The following is a 22,269-nucleotide window of genomic DNA, read 5'->3' as shown; positions in this document are numbered from 1 at the left end:
CCCATTTACCTCAGTAACTGTGTCCCAGTGGCCTGGGAGAGCAAAATCTCAATGTTTCTTCATGCTGCCAACACTGGTCTGGAACCTGACCTCAAATGAATGAGTATGATTTCATAAGCTCCAGCCCGTACAAGAGCATCACTTTCAGCCACCAGTTGCCACGCTGTGCTGGAACATGGCTGGTACAGCCAGCCCCAGACTGGATATGTGCTGCCAGGGGCAGACCCAAGAGCCAGGTGTTGGGCAGAAACAGTGGGAGATCCTGGGGTAGAGAAGCCTGAGAAGGCTGATGTCTGTCTGTGGGTGCTGCAGATGGGTGGCAGTCCAGGTTGCCACACTCCCAGCAGTGCCCCAGCACAGGGGCCATGAGTCCTGTCCCTTCATGAGCCAAACATGTTTTGTTCAAGTGCCTGGGTCCACCACAAAGCTCAGCAGACTTTTTCTATGGCTAGTTACCTTCCTTGATACCAATGTGCATCTTATTTCCACTTTTAGTTTCAACTGCCAGCTACAGGCCCATCTCGTGCCTCTGCAGACCTGAACACAGGCTCTGAGCAGATGTCTGTTGGATGGAGCTGCTTTATTTACCGCTCTCTGTTCTGCAGACCTCAGATGGTTTCTTCTTCCCTTCCCTTGCAGTCTCCTCAGTTATTCAAACTACTTAAAGAGCTGCTATCAATCTGGGCCCATTGCTCCAGGAGTGTCTTTGTCAGTGGCAAGGAGATGCCTTGATGGGGCCGGCAGCTTTCACCACATCCTCTGCACTCACACTGCAGAGCCTCAGTGAGCTATCTGCTGTCACCCCCATGGCACAAGTATCACTATGCCTTTTTCTAAACACTGGTTTTCCTAAAGACCAAGTCTTCTATCAACTGTCTCTCCACTGCCTCTGTGTCCAGATGTATTCATCTGCAGAGATTTCATAGTTTCTCACCTAAATATATTGAGTAGCTGGGGGCAAAGCCCCATCCAAAGCCACCCTTTCCCCCTTCATTGCCATGATCGTTTACCCCTGGGAGATACCTGGATGGGTACTATGTCCTGCATTGATATTTCAGCTAACGTTTCCACTTTCTCTGTGCTTAGGACCTTGGTACACTGGTGTTTGTGGCCATTTCACACTCTCCTAACTTGCATGGGGAGCCTCCTGCCCACCACTGGCAGCTGTACGTGTGGCCGATGGCATGACGCAGCCTCCGCGCCCTGTGAGCCGTGACTGCAAAACCAGCTCTCTTTTTCGGAAGGTGCCCTGGGTGCAAAGTCCTGCCAAAACTCTGCTGTTCTTTGGCCTCTTTGGCTCCCTTTTGGATGGCAGTCATGAGGCAAGTGAAAAGATCCCCCAGCTGGAGCCACCCCCACACACGTGGGTTCTCCTTGCACAACTGCAGGACACATCTGGACTGCTCTGGTCTCTCCCACCAACTCAATCCCCTTTAGGGATCATCTGGCCGTCTGGCTCACCCTGCATGACAGCAGGAGAGTCCAGTTGCTCCTCCCACTATAAACCCCAGTTGTGCAACCGCTGTGGGAGTGGGGTGGCCGGGTGGGGCGGGGGGAGCCGCCCGCCCTCCCCTGCCTCTGCCAAAGCGCTGCGTCTCGCCTATAAATCGGGAGCAAGAGGGGCTTTCCCCGCAGAGACGGAGCACAGGCGGCCAAGGCTGGGAGGTAAGTGTCCCTGGGGGGCTGCGAAGGCTTTTCATTCCTCCCTGCCCCACACAAGCATCCCAAGGCTTGAGACTTCTGAGGTTAGCTGCTACAGATACTTGCAGGGACAGTATGGAAAGTGTGGCAGTAACAGAGACAGTGTTTCCTGGATGTTATTTCTAGCTTCTCTGCAAAAGGGTGGGGAAGTAAACAGCATAGGTAGCTGGGAGATGTTTGTGATATAATTCCCACCATGCAACCGCCCCCCAGACAGTTAATGATGAACAGCTTATGCCAGCACTTTCTTCATTTAAAAAGGAAAAAGTGCAGTTTTCATTCCAACCTTGGAAAGCAGTGTATTCATTAGGTGCTGCTTTCCTACTGAAAGATGAAATTGCTCATGGGGAATTTGGTATTTTTTTAGAAAATACCGTGTCTGACCCCATTTTTCTACTGAAGACTTTTCTTTTTCTTTTTTTTTTTTTTTCCTGATGAATACACCATTCTCTGTGTCTGGTGGAAGCTGAAAGTGCTTCTCAGGACAGAGGAGCCGGTGCCACCCAGCCGTAGTGCCGTCCCAGTATGCCAGGTTAATAACTCAGCTGAGGAGGGTGCTCCCTGCTGGCACTGGGGTTAAACCAGGGGGTGCAGCAGCACCCCCAGGGCCCCTGTGTGGTGGTCCCCGCTCTGGCAATGTCCAGCCCAAGGGTTCAGGTCCATCATTCCCACAGCAGCCCTGGAAGCCTTGTAGGGCTGGATGTCAACCCCGGGGGGGCTGCTGCCTTTCGAGCCCCAGGGTGCAGCCGTTTGCAGGCTTGCAACAGCCTGTCTGTCCAGCCCAGACCTCCCCAGAGGGGCGGCTTTAGGAGACAGACACAAAAGCACCCCTAAAGCTGTGGTGTGCTACACCCGTAGCCCCTCCATCAGCCTCGGTGGCTGTGTCAAAGTCAGGATCATTTTCCCCAGGGATGGGGGACAGCACCCAGTCAGTGATGCAGATTGAATAGCCCCAGTGCACATTTTGTTTTCTTTTCTGAGAAGGGCAGGGGCAGATCTCCAAAGATAAAATACAAATATTTGCAAGACTGATAAGGAGGAATAGTTTAAACACAGCTTGTAAATAAAAATTGGCAGCGAGTTGTGGCTTAACTACATACTTTCAAAGCAAGTTTCCAGGGCAACTGCAGGGTTTTGGAAACTGCCTGGCAAGCGTACTGTAAAAGTGAATGGATTTATTAAAAAAAAAAAAATTGAAAATAGAGAAAATTAAGATTTAATTTAATCTAACTTGTAAATGAAGATCCCAGAATGCTGATAAAAGGAATGAAATGTTTGGGGGTGGCATATAGAGAAATCCCCTATAGAGGGTATGCCAGCAGCTGCTCCCTGAGAGGGTGGTGACTGACTGCAGGGTTTCTCCCAGGTTAAGCCCCGTTCACAGCCCAGGTGCCTGGCAGAGACAGCAAGGATGAGAGTGGCAGTGGTGGGCGCGGGTGTCAGTGGGCTGACGGCCACCAAGTGCTGTCTGGATGAAGGGCTGGAGCCCACCTGCTTCGAGCAGAGCCGGGACATCGGGGGAGTCTGGCGCTACACGGTGAGCTGGCGGTGCCCGTCCTCCCTTTCCATGGCTTTGCAGGCTGGGGAGCAGGTTGAGCCGGGCTCCAGTGAGTGGGGAAGGTGAGCGAGAGCTTGCTGGATGCTGACCTCTCCCAGCTCTGCTCCCTGAGACCAGGGGAAGGGGAGCGGGGGGACAGTCCCCACCCCAGGGCGCAGGACTGATGCACCCTGGGATGCCGTACCAGGAGCACATCGAGGCTGGTCGGCCAAGCCTCTACCCATCAGTCATCAGCAACACCTCGAAGGAGATGTCGGCATTCTCTGACTTTCCCTACCCTGAGGACTTCCCGGTGTTCCTGCCCAATGCCCAGTTCCTGAACTACCTCCAGCGCTATGCCGAGCACTTCGGCCTCCGGAAACACATCAAATTTGGGGTGAGTGATGGGTGCCCTGTCACTGACCCACTCCCCGCCTATGCCAGGCTCCGGTGATGACTCTGCTTTGCTTCCACGTTTCAGACCGCTGTCGTCAGCATCCGTAAACACCCCGACTTTGCCACCACGGGCCAGTGGGACGTGGTCACAGAAGCAGAGGGGAAGCAGACATTGCACGTCTTCGATGCTGTTATGGTTTGCAGTGGCAATTTCTCTGAGCCATACCTCCCCCTGCACTGTTTTCCTGGTATGGTACATGGCTGCCTGTGTTTACCTGCTTCCAGGGTCTGGGGAGAGAAGGATTAGTGGTTCCTCAGGGAAAATGCTTCCTTCCTTTTCTTGCTTCTGCTTTTTAAACCTCCTGGCATGAACTGCCTCAGAAGGCACTGGTCACTTCAGAGCAAACTTTCAAGGTACGATGGTTTAGCCTCAAAGAAACTGTCTGCACTGTATCTGAGATGGGACAAGGTCCTCTCAGTGAAGTGCCATCATCTTTGACGGGGCTGTATTCATCACTACTGTGATGAATTTCCCCAGCTGTCAGCATAGAGAGAGTTGCCTTGTCATCAGCGTTGTCAAATGCTTCTGAAGCCACTCATAGGACAGGAGAAGAGGTTTACTGGCTTTTCTGAACCTTTGCATCCCCATCCCATAAAGGCTGAATCCCAAGACTGCACCAGCACACCTCTTGTATATAACTGTCTTCTAAGTCCTACCCAGCACACGTGTCCCTGCTCGCTGCTGCACAGGGATGAGTGAGATCCCATTTTGGAGAGGAAGCACCAAATCTGTGTGCGTGGGATGAAGGGCTGGAACTCGCAGAGTCCCTGGTGGCCAGCAATTGCACTTCTTTGCTCTTGCCATCTGCATTGTTTCTATGCCAGTTCTCCCAACAAAACCCACAAATGCTCAAGTAATTAAAAGCTTTGTTTCTTTTTCCCCAAGGCATTGAGAGGTTTCAAGGCCAGTACTTTCACAGCCGGCAGTACAAGCATCCGGACGTGTTTCAGGGGAAGCGTGTCCTTGTGGTTGGCATGGGCAATTCAGGAGTGGACATTGCGGTGGAGGCCAGCCGTGTAGCCACAAAGGTACCACCCCCCATAGGTGCAAGGAGGGTGATGATGGGGGCAATAGCTCGTTTTCCATCCTCGCAGGGAGAGCAAGCTGGGTTTACCCTGCATGGTGTCCAAACAGTATTTCTGAACCTGTATTTCTTCGTCAAAAACCTACCCTGAAAGCAAGCTGGTTGTCCTCTCCATCTCCAGCTGCCGGGAGGTCTTAAAGATGCTGTTGCTGCTTTTTCATTACGTAGCTGTCTGTGCCATGCTCCTCTGGGCTTACTTTATAAAGACAAAGCAGCAAATTCATCACCTGAATCGCTGATTCTCTGCTCTCTCCTAGGTGACTGTTAGCACCAGCCGAGGTGCCTGGGTGTTTGGCCGTGTGTTTGACCATGGCTACCCATGGGACATGGTTTACAACACTCGCCTTATGAGCCTGATAAGAAACAGTCTCCCCAGACCCCTTTCATGGGGGTTGATTAACTACAGAGTGAACCAGTGGTTCAATCACAAAAACTATGGCGTTCAACCAGAGCAAAGGTATTTCTTGGTGGCTCCCACCGCAGGTGGTGTCACAGGGCTTGTGCTGCAGGCAGGGAGATCTCCAGCAAGCAACATCAACCAATGCAGCCACCAATGCCCAGACTGGAGTGATCTCCAGCAGGGAGTTTGTAGCCCAGCAGGAGAAGATAAACTGTGGTGTGAGATGGAGCACACTAAGAAGGACCAGAGGAGTTTTCTTCATGAGGCTCTCTGGGAAAAGAGGAGGAGGGAGGTTTAAAGCATGGGTCAGCTCTGAAAAGAGATGGTTTAAAGGGTAACCGAGTGAATGAAGGAAGAAGGCAGGAGATGTCCATGAGTCACTCAGGCTGTGGGACGGGGTGACATTGGTGCAAATGTGAAACATGTCAGTGTTTGGAGAGCAGGGAGGCAGGGCTGTTAGCTCAGAGCAAGTGACACCAGATCTTAGGGCTGGAGGGCCGAGGGTGGGAGCAGGGGCACTGGCAGGGCTTGTTTGTGGTCTCCAACGTTCGGAACCCCTTGGCTCTCCACAGCTGCCTGGTGCGCGAGCCTGTGCTGAATGATGACCTGCCAAGCTACATCCTGACGGGGAGGATCACCATCAAGCCGGGTGTGAAGGAATTCAAGGACAACTCGGTTGTTTTCCACAATTGCCCTGAGGAGGAGCCCATCGATATTGTTGTTTTCTGCACGGGCTACAATGTCTCCTTCCCATTTCTAGAAGAAGCAGTCATCAAGGTGGAAAACAAGCATGCATCCCTCTACAAATACGTGTTCCCAACCCACCTGCAGAGGCCCACCCTGGCTGTCGTTGGGCTGATCAAGACATTAGGAGCCATGATGCCTGTGACAGAGGTGCAAGCACGCTGGGTGACCCGTGTCTTCAAAGGTAGGAGAGCTAACATGAGCTCTCCCATGTACCAAAACACAGTTCAAACTGGACATGTCTTGTCCCCTCCATGCACCAAGAGGGATTTTTGTCTTTGGAAACCCCAGAGCTAAGAAGCTCTCTTCAAAGTGGACAAGGAAGCATTTCTAGGGCTCAGGCTTCTCAAGTTATTTCTCTTCAGCTGAGCTACAGCAACATGAGTGCATGCTTGGTCCAAGCTACATGCAAGTTCATGACATCTACCTTAAATCACTTTTTTTGCCCATTAACCTGGTGCTTTGGCCACTGCCTGCTGCAAGCCAAGAGCGTGCACTGCATTCCTTACTGTGACTCAGCTGATGTGCAGTCCTGCACCTGAGCCTGCAAACCATGGTCTAAACTAAGTTGTTCAAGACAGTATTTTCTCTCTAAAATACTTTAGAAGTCAGAGCATAGAGATGGATATGTAAACTGGGATGCACAGATGAGAGTTGTCTTTAAGATACTGTGTTGGATCCATCCCTGCAGAATTCACTACTCTGTAAGGAACAGGATGGTTTGTCCACCATGACTACCAGAGGAGAAGAGTCCCATTTCCCCACAAGAGGAATTTTTTGTAATTATTGGGGTGAGGAAAGAAACCAACTCTTTGGGGTTTTTTAATAAAAATAACAATAATAACCTCCCACTGGGCTGGTGTGGAGGGCTGCATTAAGGCTTCTCCACAGAGCCAGGGGAAGTTCTGGGGTTTCTCTTTGGGATGATCCTCTCTGGGGCTTGCATGACCCATCTCGCCCCACATCATCTGCCATGCCCTGACAGCACAAATCTGTAAGAGCAGGAAAAAGTGCAGGTGAATTTCTACCACCATGGAGGGCTGGTCTCTGGCAGAATTGCCCCTGCTGAGCTAAATCCAGCAACGAGTCTTTCCTGCTCTCCTGGGGAAGGGCTTCCCATGTTTTGCACTGCTGAATGAGTTCCCAAGTCCTTCCAGGAGTTAAACTATGCAGGACGCTCTCTTCTTTTCTAGGCTTGTGTCAGTTGCCTCCTCAGTCTCTTATGGAGAAGGAAGTAAACGAGAAGAAGAAAAACCAAGTGCGAAGGTAAGCCAGTTCCCAGAGCCCCGAAGGTTTTTTGGTGGATTGAAAAGCCCCTGCAGTTTAGGGGACAGCAACACAGCTCACACTGCAGCTGTTCCCTGCCTGTATACCAGAGGCGAGGGGGGGAAGCTGAGATCTAGCCACCCCCTTATTGGCTTGCGCTGAGCCAATGTAACCTTTGATTTGATTCTGCTATTTTGATTGTTGATGTCAGGAATAAATCAATTCAGGGTAGTTGAGACTAAAGCTTGCTTGGTAGTTGGGGAAGTGTGCCAGGGTCCCCAGAGACTGAGAAATAAAATGGCAGAGAAATTAGTGGTAATAAATGCAGAGTAATTCAGCAGGGGGGGGAAAAGCCAACCTGAAGTGTACATGCAAATTGTCTCACCTTTCAGCATGGAGATCTGAGTCGCTGTGAAGAGGTGTCTAAGCACACCAGCATGTGGTTCACGAGCAGGCAAAAGGTCAGATCAAAGGCTAAGAAATATTAGGAAATGAATGAGATAAAACCAGGAAACTGGGTGGTGTATCAATCCATAGTTCACCTAGATCACTATAGTAGAAAAGGCACAGAAGAGTGAAACAGAGAATTGAACAGAACAATTGCTGTACAATACAAGGCTAAACACATGTGGCTTTTTTCAGCCCACCAAAGGTGAGACATGAAGCTGTGAATTCTGCAGAGAAGGTGAACTGGAAGCAATTCCCCAAATCACCATGTCTTTTTGCAATACTCTTATACTTTTTGCAATACTTTGAAAAAGAATAAGGGAAACTAAAGGGTGCCACCTTTCTCACGCTGCACACTTCTCTGCAGAGAGCAAAGGGAGACTAGTTTTTAAAAAAGCAAACAAAACAAACAAAACTAGTTTGACAAAGTCTTTTAGAAAAAGTCTACCAAAGTGAAGAGAGGGGGTCCGGGCACAACTTGTGGGTGATGAAGTGAAGGAGCAACTGATGCACGTGAGAAGGGTGTGTACCAGAGCCAGCATCACTTTACATGTGCTGTGTCTTGGGCAGGATTTGAGCCCAGACAGACCCTGGTTCCCACTGCACATACACCCAGTGCTTTCCTAAGAGGAATCCCGTTGCATTTGAATGCAATAACAACGTGGATGCAGAGGATCTGACCTCCAGTTCCTCTCGGACGCACTGATGCCAATCCTTCTCCCACATCTTTTTCTTCTCCAATTCATTAAGGTTTGGTCTGTCCTTTGATGAAGTCCTCAAAACCGAGTGGCTGGTCTACATGGATGAGCTGGCCTCCTTCATCGGCGCCAAGCCCAGCGTGCTGGGACTGCTCTGCAGAGACCCCCGGCTGGCCCTCACCATTTTCTTCGGCCCCTGTACCCCCTACCAGTACCGCTTGGGGGGCCCGGGGCGCTGGGAGGGGGCACGCCAGGCCATCCTCACGCAGTGGGACCGAACCCTGAAGCCCACGAGAACGCGAGTCCCCGCCAGCTCCTCCAGCCTCTGCCCTTCTCTCTTGACTGTGGTGGGGGTTCTCCTGCTCCTGGCTGCCCTGGTTTTTGGTTTCCAGTAGATTTTAGAGCCTGTTTAGGTTTTTTTCTTGTCCTTGGGGATGTTATCTCGGGTCAGACAGTTCCACAGAGTGTCACGGGACAGGAAGAAAGGGATTTCACCAGATCACAACCAATTTAAAACTTTAACCAGCAGCACAAACCTCTCTCTGCTGCAGCTCACTCCCAAGCACAGCTTTTCAGACCTGACTAGTGGGGGATGGCAGCCTCCCCCCAGCATTATTGCCTCTCTGCTGCTCTCTTGCCTGCTGCCATGAGCAGAGCATGGCTGTGTGACATGGCCATGCCTGGACCACACTGGCCAGGACGCAATGAGGACAAGACTAGCAAAAATGGCTTTGGGTGTCACAAATGGAAAGGAGCACAGGTGCCCAGCCCTGCCCCAAATCACCCGGGAATTGGGGTCCTTAGTCCAGCAAGGGTTTATGTGGACTGGGTATGCAGGTCAGGCTGTCCCTTCTTCCAACCTTAAACCCTATGACCCAAAAATCCCAGTTTGGGTTGAACCAGTGCATCTTTCCAGCACAAGGGCCCTGACTGCAGTGGTTTGTCAACTCTGAGACCAGGGCTGGTACCCTGCGGGGCTGAGCACTCCCAACACTGCTTCCCTGCACTCCCCACCACCTGGGGCTTTGTTTTGCGCGTGGAGAGACTTTCAATCAATAAAACCTCATCGGCTGTGGCAGGAGCGTGTTGCCGGCTGCTGCCTTGTTGTCTCTCTGTGTGCATGGGAAGAGCTGGGGGGTCCCATGCCTGGGCTGGGGCTGTGCCAGCAGGTGCTGTGGGCAACCCATAAGCCTGGGGCTGCAAGGGCTTTCATCACTCACCAAAAATGAGGCTGCACTGTGCACCATGTCCCCCATCCATGACATCTGCTAGCATGTGGCCAAAGGGAGTGTGCTCCACTGACTTTCCGGGGATGCCGAGTGAATGCCTGCCCAGTACAGGCACAACACGGAGGGGACAGATCAGGACAACCCCAAGCTGCTGCCAGGGCTGGGGCAGCAGCAAGCTGCGGTGCAGGAGTCCTTGCAAGTGCAGCTCCCTTGGGATTATGGTCTGGATTTCCACCCTGCATCACCGCGGGGAGGTTGAGAACTTGCTGCCAGCGCATTTAAGCACAGCAGAGCAGGGGAGTGTGGGTGTAAAGGTCAGTGGTGCAAGAGCTGGGGCGAGCTGCCCGGACTTCAGCCTTTCCTTTAAATCTGTGGCTAGAGAAACTCAAAGCAAAGTTCGGCCGAAGCCTGAACAGCGAAGGCACAGTTCCACCTCTCAAGGTTTGGTTGTTTCTCTCTGGCTGGGTGTTGCAGGCTTTAAAAATGGGCAGCCAGCTCTCTGGGGTTTGGTGTTTGCTGCTGGCTTTGCCTCGCTGCTGGTGTGGGGAGAGGGGGTGTCGCAGGGACCCTCCAGAGCAAAGCAGCGCTGGAAAAGAGGGGTGACTTTAGCGCCTCAGGCATGTCGCTACCATTTCCCAAAGCCAAGGGAGGCTCCGGAAACGGGGGGTGGGCGATTTTTGGTATGTCCTGCCCTGTTTCTGCAGATCAAGGAGTGGCTAAGGCTGGGCTTTTGGATGCAGAGGGGGTTTTGCACCTCACTCATTTTTCCCTGGCTTTCTGCAGTTTCCTTCAGTTCCTGTTTATGTTAACTTACTTTTTTGACACAAAATAGGTATAAAAAAAGTTATAAATTACTCTTTCTTCAGACTCTGCAGTAGGAGTGTTTGTTATCTAATCAAAGTTCATGTGGGTTCATTTTTTCCCTAGTTTCTTTGCTTCCCAGTCAAGCTTGGTGCAGCTCAGTTTACACAGCTCAAGCTTTGAGTTCCTCCCATTTATACACTGCGTTTCCTGGGTTTCTTACCTTTTGTATATTCTGTAATCCCAGCCACACTTTCATGGTGCTGTCTAACTTCTGAATCACTGCGCCGTGCTCCTGCTCAGTCAGGCATCACTTTTTTTAAAAAAAAACCCTTTTTGTTTTCAAGATAATGCCTTTTAATGGGAAATTTAAAAGGAAAGCGTGAAAATGAGCCAGCTTAGCTGAAATTGTTTCTTGAAAAGGTTTCAGAAGGATCACTTTGTGCAGGCAGAAGCAGATAGCTGTGAGCCCCTTCCCTTTCTTTGCATGCCCTGGTTTGGGCCAGGAAAGGGAATAATAGAAGCAGCAGTGCAGTAAGGTTTAAAACTGGCTCCTTTTCCCCCGCCTGCAGGAGGGGAATCACTGGACCCTCAGTGTGGACTTAGCACAGAAGGAAGGGTAACGAGCAGCATCCATCTGTAATGCTCGAGTCAGGAGCTGGCGATGGCTTTCTCCAAGGACAGTTTTTCTCTGTGGACACCCATAGCCAGAGAAGACCAGGGGTGTTTGGGGATGGGAAGAAAGGACTGATGTTTCTGCTAATCCCTAGGCTATTTTATTTCCAGTTGCTCGCACACTGGCCCACAGCCTGCTGCAGGACAGCATGGTGCGGCGCGTGGCTGTTATCGGGGCCGGGGCTGGCGGGTTGGCCTCTGTCAAGTGCTGCCTGGATGAGGGGCTGGAGCCCACATGCTTCGAGAGGAGTGAGGACATCGGGGGGCTCTGGCGCTACACGGTCAGTGGGCTCTGCCTCATGGGGAGGATTGTCCTTGCGTTTGTCCCCTCCCTCAGATGCCCTTTGCCTGCAGCAAAGAGGAAATGGTGGCCATGCCCTCGGGGACTGTCCCTGTCCCAGGCTTGGGGCTCCCCCTGACTCCAAGGTGGAGAAGAAGATGGAGGGAGCAGAAGCCATGGTCACCAGATGCTGGTCCTGGTTTATTCCTTGTATCTGAATACAAGGCAGAAAAATACTCAAATACTCTGGGGGGAGAAAGTCCTTCCCTGCACACCTGTGAACAGCACCACTGGCTTCACACAGGACTCCAGGGATGGCGGGAGGGTCAGCGTGTACCGCTCGGTCATCACTAACACCTCCAAGGAGATGTCCTGCTTCAGCGACTTCCCCTGCCCGGAGAATTTTCCCAGTTTCCTACCCCACAGCCTCCTCCTGGAGTACTTTCGGATGTATGCCCAGCACTTTGACCTCCTGCGACACATACGCTTCAAGGTGAGCAAGGACCCCAAACACCATGGGGAGAAGAGCCATCAGTGGCTGCAGACAGCAGGGCATCGCCCAGGTGGGATGGGACAATGCTGGGTGCGATCTTGTGAGGACCACGTGCCTTTTGCATCCTGAACATAGCCTTTTTGGCTCCATGTTTTAAATTAGGCTGCTTGAACATGGGCTGCCTGGTGCATCTCCCCCCTCAATGCCATCACCAGGGGAAAGGTGCAGGGTGGGATTTAACAGCTTCAGCAGTGGCATGCAGCTCCCCAGGGACTCAGCCTGCCCCTGGCAGCTCCAGCCCTTTGCAGGCAGGTCCTCTCCAAACCACGGCACAGTCCTTGACTGCTGTTCTGTTGGGCTTTGGTGCAAGACGACAGCTCTCAGTGTGAGAAAGCGCCCGGATTTCGCCATCTCGGGGCAGTGGGAGGTGGTCACTGAGACCAATGGCATCCAGGAGTCACACATCTTCGATGCCGTCATGGTTTGCACCGGCCATTACCAGGAGCCCTACTTACCATTGGCTTCTTTCCCAGGTAAGCCCTGCCTCGTCAGTGGGTGGGCTGGGGCTGCCCCGTGGGGCTTCACCCAGCACCCATGGGTCCCTTGGCTCCTTTTACCTCTGCAAGCCTTCCTGCTCCACAAAGCTCCCACACTGGGGCAGGCGGGACATTCACCCCATGGGAATGGTGGGGGGTATTCCCAGGAATGGGGAAAAACACCTCATAAAGATGCAGCCAAGCTCTTGCATGAGAATTTGAAAAGCAGGACCAAGCTGAGGACGAGCAGGAGGGTGGCTTCACCCAGGGAGCCAAGACCTCCATGGGCTTCTCAGCTGCAAGCAGAGGTGGGAGGTGGAGGGTCAGGGGCCACAGAGGGTCCAGGCATGAGTCTGTGGCAAGCAAATGTATGTAGGAGATGCTCCCTGCTCTCTGCCTAGGTATTGACACATGCTTCAAAGGCCAGTACCTCCACAGTCGGGAATACAAAGACGTGGAGGCTTTCCGGGGAAAGCGGGTCCTCGTGGTTGGCATTGGCAACACCGGTGGTGACCTCTCCGTGGAGCTGAGCCGCGTGGCTGCGAAGGTACAGCTCCATGGTGGTGCTGAGCCTGGCCAGGGACCCCAGGAGCCGGTGGCTTGGGGTACGCGCAGGAAGCTTTGCCCACCAGGTTTCTCAATAAGTAGCACTTCAGACTGAGGGCAATTGAAGAAGCTCTGCAATTCCTGGTGAGTTTGGGCCACCTAAGGAGTGGCCATTCAGCAGCTGTGGGAACTTTGCAGAAGCTGCCATGAGCTGTTCGGTTCATCCAAACACCGTCTCCTTCCCTTGGGATAACCCTCTCGGCTCCCACATGTGGGAGATAGGATTTGCCATTCAGGGCAAAACCAGCAACAAGATGTCTGGTCAGGAGGCTGAGACCTGCCTTCTCCCCCAGGTGTTCCTCAGCGCCAGGAGCAACACGTGGGTGTTCAGCCGGGTCTCAGACCATGGCTTCCCCTTGGACATGGTCAGAACCACTCGCTTCAATCATTTTCTGGACTGGATTCTCCCATCAGCCCTCATGAAGAGGATCAAGTTTTGGAAGTGCAATTCATGGTTTAACCACGTGAACTATGGCTTGGCTTCCACCAAAAGGTGTTTTTTATGACTATGTTGTTGGTTGGTCAGGGGGGTTTTAATGGCATGAAATGCTCAATTTTTAATTTCAGGGGATATTTGTGGAATAACAAACCATTGGAGGGGAACTCTGGCCACAAAAGACATTTCAGGTCCCTCCCAGATGCTAACATTGCTGTCCTCTTTTCCACCTGCAAGCTCCAACTTTAAGATAATCGTCAATGAAGAGCTGCCATTTTGCCTCCTCTCTGGGACCGTTGTGTTGAAGCCAAACGTGAAGGAGTTCACCGAAAGCTCTGCTGTTTTTGAAGATGGGACAACCGAAGAGAACATCGATGTGGTGCTCTTTGCCACAGGCTACATCTTCTCATTTCCCTTCCTCGAAGACTCAGTTCGCAGCCTCTTCGATGATAACCGTTCACTCTATAAACGCATCTTCCCTCCCCAGCTAGAAAAGCCAACCCTGGCCATCATCGGCTTAGTCCAGCTGACCGGCTCTGTGATGGTGGGAGCAGAAATGCAGGCCCGCTGGGTGACAGGGATCTTTGCAGGTGGGAGATGGGCTGCAAGAATGGGGGAATCTGCTGTGGTGGGAGGTTTGGGGCAGCCTGACCTGCTGTCCACAGAGTCTAGGGCATATTTTGACTCCTGCTACAATGTCCATGGTGGCCACAGGCATTAGTAGCACCGTGGCCTCTGCCCCTAGCTGCATCCCCATATCACTGTTGCTCCACACACGCTGCTGTAGCCAGCAAGCATGAACGCTCTCGGTAAAGGGGCTGGGAGCATGGGAAGGGGGTGAACTTTTCAGCTTACAGTGCTGCTGAAGGTCTCTGGTTTCTCTGTTCTTCTCAGGCTGGAACAAGCTCCCTCCCACCAGCAGAATGATAGCTGATGTTTTGAAGAAGAAGCCGCCAGTCAAAAGGTGCATGATGCTCCTGTGCTCATGACGCGATGGGCACCGTGTGCCAGGATAACCCCAGGGAAAGGGGGGGCCCTATGGCAGTCATGGGAGGGACCCACTGAGGACACCCAACTATTATTGGATGCATTTATTCCCTCACCACCCAGAGCGAGGTGTGAGGATATGTTGTTGTGGCTCCTTTATGGATGATAGACCAAGACACCAAAGGCATAGTGCTCTGGAGCAGCTTATGTCAAGACCCAAGACCTGCAGGTCCCCTCCGCCAGACCTCCAAGCAATGTCCTTATTCCCAGCATGTCAAGATGGAGGTTGGTTTCCTCCAGACTAAGGGTGCCATCTCGTGGCTTCTCCCTCCCAAATCCAGGCAGCAGGGAGCGCTGGGGTCAGGGCCAAGCCGCATCCAGACAATTAGAGTCAGGTGATGTGGATAGGGGACTGTTTGGTGGCAGTTTTTGACAGGTCAAGATAAGGATTAGACAAGGCTTGAACTCATCTGTTGTGTACATGGGAGCTAACATCCTGCCTTGTTGGCACTGGCATTTTACAGGCAGTTGAAACGTGTCCTCAAGGCTGTGGGATGGGTGATGGTGGATGTGCTGCCTTGCAGCAGCTATCAGAAGAAAGGAGGGGACCTCGGGCCAGGCGGGGTTCAGGCTGGGTTAGGTCTGCCATCAAGGGAGAACTGGCTCATAGGGCACTGGTGAAAATCTGGGACAAAACAGAGCCACAGAGATTGTCACCAGGAGCCCCAGTGATTGCAGACACAATGCTGTTACACAGCAATATGGGAGTCTGAGGTGCAACAGAGACAAACTCGAGGCTGTCCCAAATTTGCTGAAGCAGATTCAGCACACATCCTCCCTCCTGTGAGGGAGATGGGGCCTCAAGCAGAAAATTCCTGGAGGTCCCTCCCAGCATGGGAAGCTTTCTACAACTTCCAGTTTTTCCCAGTCCCCTTGGCAGTCTTTTCTGTGAATGTCTACTCTTCTACCTCTCAAAATCAGCCATATCCACAGCTGTGAACCTTGGGGAAGGATGTGGCATGGGTATTTGAGCATTACAACAATGGCAGTATTATGCTAAACCACTTTTGGGGCCACAACTAGGTTGCAGAGACAAAACAAGCTTCTGCCTATCCACTGACGCAGGTAACTGCTAGGGACCAACACCACAGAGGCTCTTTTAGGTTTGTCTGGGGCTGAGGGAGCTTGGCCCCAGAGACTGGGGCTTGGCCAATGTCTGAGCTGAGCTTTTGCCTTCTGTGGAGCTGGGAACTGAGATGGGATGATGCTATTTCATTTTGTCTCTTTTATGTCCCATTGAAGGGATCTATCCAAGAGGGAGAACTTGAAGATGAGTTTTATCAGCTACACGGATGAAATTGCTTCGTGTGCTGGCGTAAAGCCCAGTGTGCTGAGGCTGCTCCTGACAGACCCCCGTCTGGCCCTGGCTGTCTTCTTTGGCCCCTGCACACCCTACCAGTACCGACTGGTGGGACGGGGGAAGTGGAGCGGGGCCAGAGAGGCCATCCTGACTCAGTGGCACCGGACACTGAAGCCCTTGAGAACTCGAGTGGTGGATGACTCCTCTGATGGCTCTGATGGCCGGCACTGGATGTGGCTGCTGGCCCTGCCAGTGGCTCTTGCAGCAGGTTTCCTCCTCTCCAAATACCCCCGGCTGGGCTGGACCCCCCAGGCAGGTCTCCAGCTGTAGAAGAAACCTGGTGAGACCTGGTCCCAGGTGAGCTGAGGACAGTGCGAAGCTGTGCTGTCAGCGGGGCTGGAGCTGGCCCAGCGCTGGCAGGAGCCCAGACCCCGGCCCTGTTGGGTGTCCGGCCTCCTCCTGCCCATTTCACACCCACCAAGGGCTGTACGGAGCATTTACCCCAAACAGAATCACAGAATCATCTAGGTTGGAAAGGACCTTGAAGATCATCTAGTCCAACCGTAAACCTGCCACAACCCGTGCCTGCGTTGCACCCGTGCCAAGCTGGATCTCCAGAGGACTTTTGGGAAGAGCCATGTTGGGACAGGCAGGTGCACGGGGCCAGCCTTCCTCCCCCCGGCTCGCCCAGAGCTTCCGCCATAAAATTTCAGCAAGACTCACGACACCTTGAGATTTTTCTGAAACACTAACTGTAGAGATCTTTGTGTTTGTCTGGTAACTTTTGGGATGTGAAGTAGAGAGCCACAAATAAACCTCGCGGATTCGATCTTCTCTGATGGTTTTATTAATGGTTTATTATCAGTGGGGGGGTCCCTGTACCCCGAGTTGTGACAGAGGGGAGAGCCCTGTCCTAAGAAATTATGGAGTGACAAATCCAAGTGGGCGAGCATCCCCGCCACTGCCTGAGGAGCCTCAGGCTTGCAGGGAACCCTGAAGCCCACGGGGAGAAGGCAGAGCCCCCACACACACCCGTGGGTGCCTTCGCCGGGGGATTTCGCAGCAAGCCCAGTGGACGGGCACTGCGCACTCGCACTCGGGCTGCAGCCACTTCCCTCCGGGAGAGCGTGTCCCCAGCCGTGTCCGTCCCCCACGACGGTCGCAGGGCGCTGCCGGTCCCCACGCGTGGGGCCGGAGATGGCGGGAGATGGGGGGGGCGACCCCGCCCGCCAGAGGGCGCCCCGGGCCCGGCGCCGCGCGCCCGCCCGACTGCGGCACGGCGTGGCCACGTGAGCGGCGGCGCGGGGGCGGGGCCGGCGGGCGGGTGCGCGCGCGCGCGCGCGGCGCGGTGAGGTCAGACGTCGTTGGCGCCGGCTTGGCCGCCCGCCATCTTGGCCCCTGTGTGGAAGCGGCTGAGGCGCGGCGTCGCGGCGCCGGGAGCGGCAGCGGCCTCGCCGAGTCCGGGAGCCTCCGGGGAGGCCGGAGCGCCGGCCCGCCGCGCTGCGCGCCAGGTAAGCGGCGGCGCTTCCGCTCTACCGCGGCGTCCCGCGGCCCTGCGGCGCGGACCGGCGCCGGGAGGAGCGGGCGAGCGGCCTGCGCCGCATGGCCCCGGGCGGGGGCGGCTTCCGCCCGGCCTGGCGGCCGCGGGCCCGCAGCCGGCGGGAAAGGGGGTGCCCCCAGGGGCCGGCACCCCGCTGCTCGCCGCGGCCGGGCGGAGGGAGGCGGCGCGGCGCTTGGGCCCGCGGCGGGCGGGCGGGCCGGGCTACCCCGCGCCGCTGGGCCGCGCCGCACCGTATCGCCGCCTGGGGCCGGCCGCGCCCCGCGCCGGGCACAGCGCCGGGCCTCGCCCGGGGCAGGCGGGAGGGGGCTGCTGCGGTGGGGGTGGTGAGGGCTGCTCTTGCGGGTGTGCTGCTTTCTTCTCCCGCCCTCCCTCCTGTCCCCCGTTCCCCTCCCCCCGCCCCCCCCCCCCCCCCCCCCCCTTTCTTTTTTTAACGGCTCCAGGTCTCTCCTCTTTCTCGGGAGATTACTCGAGAAACGTGCAGTCCCCTTCGTGCGTTTGCTCTCACTTTGTGGCTGTGATTCTTCCTCCAGAAACGCGGGGGGGAGGGGACCCTTTTCTTACGGGATGCCGAAGGTACATACAGGGCACGCCGCTTTCGTTTTCTAACTCTGAAATACTCGTGCACAGTTCTTGAATTGTATAGTAGAAGGCTATTCCTGGGTTGTTTGATGCAGAACTGAGTGAAGTACGGTTCAGGAAGGTATTGTTCTGCTCCTAGGGACAAGATTTGTAGGAGTGGGGTGAGCAGAATCAGGGGTGTTCCTACGGATAGCCTTAAAGGATGGTGAGAGCATGGTTAGATGACACGGCTAAAATTCAGGCAGCTAGTCTGCAGTGGGCAGAATGCAGCAGGCATAATGGGAGCCAGCATAGAGGGATGCAGAGGTTGAAAATCTTGGGGTAAAGATGGCCTGGGTAGTTTCTGGTTCAGGCCCTCCTTATGGGGAAGGGGAGCATGCATGAGAACGTGGTGCTGGGCGTTGAATGGAACATTTTGTTTGTTCTGTTTCTTTCCCTTTTGTGTCTTGCATATGCATTTTTTAAGCTTCTCCTTTGTGAAAGGCCTTGAACTCTGTATCATTGAGGCAGGACCGTTTTTCCTTGTTGCTGTTTGATTACTGGGGTCAGATGGGTATGTTAGTAGAAATTAGCATTATTTCCAACAGAAGGGACAGGACTCTAATTTTTAATAACTTTGTTTCTTTTGCAGTGAGGTATCAGGCCTACTCGTTGTCTTAAGAGCTCTGCTCAGACAAGAAACTGCTTTTGAAGGGGGGAGGAAACAGGACATGATCTCATTTGTCCATCAGTGAGAAACAAAAGGATTACCGTTTAATACTGACTGCCAGGAGCTAAATGGCTGTCAATTTTCTTTGAATTACGTAGTCTAGATAATTTTTCTTCAACATTAATTTTGGGGTGTCTTAATGTTACTCTGCCACAGTCTCCTTGGGACTAAGGAACCTCAAAGTTTTGGGAGTTCTTTTAACTTGGTGAATGTTCAGTGAAAGGCAATTTGTCCTCAGAATGTTGTGCTCAGTGCATGAGGAGTATGACCACTTTGGTGGAGATGCGGCTTAAGAGGTGGCTGTTTAAAGTGAAGTGAGAATTTAGTTCTCTCATAGGCCAGTGCTTGTGTGTGGAGACTAGGACTCTACTCTCACCTAGTATTCTGCCTTAGTGTATATATGTTTCCTGCATAAAGTTTATTACTTTGTAAGTAAGAGCTTGTAAGATATGTATAAATCAATACACAGTCACTTCTGTGAGTCTTGCTAATGTAAATGTTCTGTCTCTGTGCGGTTTAGTGGCAATTTATAACTTCTTTACTCATTTAGGCCTCATAACAGGAACCCTAGACTTTTGTAGAGCAAAACAGTTACATCAGTTTTAGTTTGGGTTGCTTTAGTCCTTGTTCGATCATACAGATTTATGGTATGCATCTTCTCCTGTTTCTCCCCCATCCTGAAGTCTGCTAGGGAAAGTGAAACAGGGCAGAGCAAGCAAGGAAAAGATGATGCAGTTCAGAAGGGAGCTGTTGTGTAGGTTTTGTTCTGTCCAAGTGAATGCTATATGTCAGTTAAGAGAAAAAATGTAAGTCAGAGCCGTGGGTATGTTGTATGGGGTTGACTTCAACCGGGTGTCCGAAGCCACTGAAAGTGCAAGCCCTTTGTTCCAGAATATTTTCCAGGCTAACTAATGGGAGTGATGTGGAAGTGGAGAGAGGGTGGAAAATTTAGTCTAAATATACCATATAAGGGTGGTGTGGATAAGAGGCTTAGATGTGGAGATAAAAAGAAAAAGGTAGCTCTTGCAGAAGGATTAAACCCTTGCATAGCGTCCTCTTGGAGAGGAATAAACCCTTGTATAGTGTATTGGAGATGTGAGCGAAGAAAAAACATTCCTCTTCCTTCCATTGAAGAAAGAGTGGGACGTCTTTAGAGGCCCTGTACAGTAATGGAGGGTTTGAGGGGGGGAAAAAAACCTCTGCCCTGAAAATGCACCACCTTTCCACTAGTTGGGGATGGATGTTAAGCTTGTAATGACGGGACTGCCAGTGGTGTTTTACTGGTAGAACCAGTTGTTCATCTTCTGTAGGAAATATTTTCTTCGCTCAGTTTCATGCCCTCGTTTTTTTCTGGGTCTGGGTTTCACGAAACCCCGTAGAAACTTATCATGGGTGAAAGCAGGTGTGAAAATAAAAGCTGAGATTTGTGTGAGGAGGTGGGAGGAAATAATACTGTGTTGGTGAAATGAAAACGGAGTGCACAGAAGTCTTAAAAAATGCATAAAGAGCAGAGGAAGATAAAGTCGTAATAAAAATCAGATGAAGACAGCTTTTATGTCTATGAAGAACAGGCTAACAGAAATAGACTGTTTTTATTAGAAATACTTCAACCATTACATAACATTCTAACTAAATGCTAACGAACTAGTCTGTTACAGATTGCAAACACGTATTAAAGGGAGAAGCTGTGTATTGTTCACATTGTTCATGTTTTTAAGTATCTGACACTTTCTTGACTAACAGTAAAATTATAGTGCAAAATCAACATTATGTATCTTCTATGCAAAGTACAAGGGTGATAAATTGGAACTGATAGATATTTGAAAATAACGGGAGCTACACTTTCAGGGGCTTACAGCATCAGAGGTAGGAATTGCTACACTTTATATTCAGGTGCATCAAATGCACATGCAGTGCCTGAAGACCTGTGGCATCACCTGCTGCTGGGTGACTGAGAGAAGAGGGGTCTATTAAATATCTCTTTAAATCGATGTACAGCGGGTTCCTCAGTGAAATGGCAGCTTTACTCAATTCTTAGTTGGAATATAAGATGTAGTTTATCATGCTTAGAGGTACCAAATGGTTTTTCATAGTAAGACCAGCAATGGCCAGGTTGCCCATTTTCTTGCCATGCTGCTTGCTTAAGCTAGCAAATCAAAGTTTTTCTGCTTAGAAAAGCAAACCTTTTCAGGCCATCCTCATTAAATCATATGAACAGCTATAGCTTGTTTTAAAATTAATATTTTGTAACCACGTGGCCTTAATATTCCTAGATTTTAGGGTTTGTAAATTTTAACTTTAAAATTATGACTGTAGACTTAAGTTGTATTTGCAGGAGTAATAGTTTAAGTTATTCTTGGCAAAAGAAACATTTAACTGATTTGAATCTTCAACTAAGGTGGAAGTGCAGGAACATCTTAATTTTATTTGAGAAGCCAATGATTTTCTCCCAATTTAACACTTGATATGCCTTAGGGCTTAATATATTTCTTCTATTTCAAAGTAACTATATATTCCACTGAAGGACCTCACTGTCTAGAACAATGCATAGATGCTTTCATTTTGTAAAAAATAAATGACTGTATTTGCAGGGCTTGTTTTATAATAGTGTTTAGGACAGTCCATGCTTTCTGTACAAGTGTATCTAGATGTATATATAGGTGCACAGCTGAAATGTTCCAGTGAGGAGGAACGATAACATTTTCTCTGGCCACTGTGTGTAAATAGTCTGTAGGAAAGATGTGTTCTAGTAAGAAGAACTCACCTTTGGCTTGTGACATACCTACTTGGTTAATTTCCTTGGTTAGGAGATGTTTTTCATGCCACAGATCAAGCTATCAGCATGGACAGAGCTTTGTAGTATGCACTTAGCTTTGGATAAAAAACGTTAATAGATAAGTATTTTGATAATATATTGAGCCTTAATTATTTACCTACTGCATCTTGGAAGCAGAATATCAAAGGACACATAGGATTTTTTTTTTTTCTAAGCAGAATAAACAGAGAACCAAGAGCAACTGAAGATGTTAAACTTGCATCTGCCAAATGGCTACAGATGAAGTTAACTTCCATGGAAAATGGGTCCTATAATGAAAGGCAAATACATGAAGCTGGGTGTGCTGATAAGGCTTTTCTAATTTAGCTCTTCATTTTTTTCTTTTTTTTTTTTAACAAGACATGATTGAATCCAGTCTAAAGCAGAGGGCTAACGTTGACCCGTAGTGTAATTAACCAGTGTTGTCCAGAGCTGTTGTCAGTGTGATTTTTGCAGCTGCATCTCTTACATGCTGAGCATTCTTTCAGTGAAGAAGATGGTCTCTGTTCCAAGAAACTAGTGAGTCACAGGGAAAAACATGCAGCAAGAGATCTGGAGGATAACAGGCAGCAGGTAGAAGAGACTGAGCAGCGATGAGCTCTGTCCAGGCTGGACCAGACCAAGGAGCAAATTCTACCACCTTTGTATGCACAGGACTGAAGTTTTTTTATTGATGTTGTCAATGGTCTATTATAAGCTGGTACATTTGGGAACCCTGGCTCTCGCTGTCACGGTGGAAGTATCTTAAAAGCTTTAAAAACAAATATGCTGTAACATCTCTTAATACAGAGGAGAAATTATTACTTTTGATGTACAAGAATCAGGTTTGGGAATATGGTAGGAGTTACAGGCACCGCAATTTGGGTAT

At 51.2% G+C, this 22,269-nt stretch overlaps 3 protein-coding genes across 6 annotated transcripts in view; all 3 read left to right on the top strand.

Moving 5' to 3' along the window:
- The first annotated feature begins 1,562 nt into the window (after nucleotides 1-1,562).
- On the top strand, nucleotides 1,563-9,415 carry FMO1 (flavin containing dimethylaniline monoxygenase 1). The gene is made up of 9 exons (XM_074876878.1): nucleotides 1,563-1,665; nucleotides 3,068-3,238; nucleotides 3,447-3,635; nucleotides 3,720-3,882; nucleotides 4,581-4,723; nucleotides 5,037-5,236; nucleotides 5,752-6,107; nucleotides 7,117-7,189; nucleotides 8,387-9,415. The coding sequence occupies exons 2-9, from the start codon at nucleotides 3,113-3,115 to the stop codon at nucleotides 8,727-8,729; spliced, it is 1,593 nt and encodes a 530-aa protein (XP_074732979.1). The 5' UTR covers nucleotides 1,563-1,665; nucleotides 3,068-3,112; the 3' UTR covers nucleotides 8,730-9,415.
- A 1,725-nt stretch (nucleotides 9,416-11,140) lies between these two features.
- On the top strand, nucleotides 11,141-16,571 carry LOC141946685 (dimethylaniline monooxygenase [N-oxide-forming] 4-like). Of its 2 annotated transcripts, XM_074876876.1 has the most exons (9): nucleotides 11,141-11,320; nucleotides 11,624-11,812; nucleotides 12,183-12,345; nucleotides 12,750-12,895; nucleotides 13,248-13,447; nucleotides 13,628-13,980; nucleotides 14,285-14,354; nucleotides 15,680-16,094; nucleotides 16,248-16,571. In XM_074876876.1, exons 1-8 carry the CDS (start codon nucleotides 11,189-11,191, stop codon nucleotides 16,065-16,067), a joined length of 1,641 nt encoding a protein of 546 aa, XP_074732977.1. In that variant the 5' UTR covers nucleotides 11,141-11,188; the 3' UTR covers nucleotides 16,068-16,094; nucleotides 16,248-16,571. The 2 variants fall into 2 exon arrangements, with proteins under 2 accessions (XP_074732977.1, XP_074732976.1); XM_074876875.1 differs by having other exon boundaries at nucleotides 15,680-16,571.
- Nucleotides 16,572-17,107: 536 nt separating this feature from the next.
- Nucleotides 17,108-22,269, top strand: part of PRRC2C (proline rich coiled-coil 2C) — a 76,555-nt gene continuing 71,393 nt past the window's right edge. For 2 of the 3 annotated variants that reach the window (XM_074876874.1, XM_074876873.1), the window contains exon 1: nucleotides 17,108-17,248. The gene's annotated coding sequence lies outside the window, so the exon portion shown is untranslated. The remainder of the gene's footprint in view (nucleotides 17,249-22,269) is intronic. The other variant, XM_074876872.1, reaches the window with a different exon arrangement.

The sequence above is a fragment of the Strix uralensis genome, chromosome 8 (assembly GCF_047716275.1).
Source record: "Strix uralensis isolate ZFMK-TIS-50842 chromosome 8, bStrUra1, whole genome shotgun sequence".
NCBI classification, from domain to species: domain Eukaryota; kingdom Metazoa; phylum Chordata; class Aves; order Strigiformes; family Strigidae; genus Strix; species Strix uralensis.
Note: the sequence above shows the minus strand (reverse complement) of the source record. Positions and strands in the feature narration are given on the sequence as shown.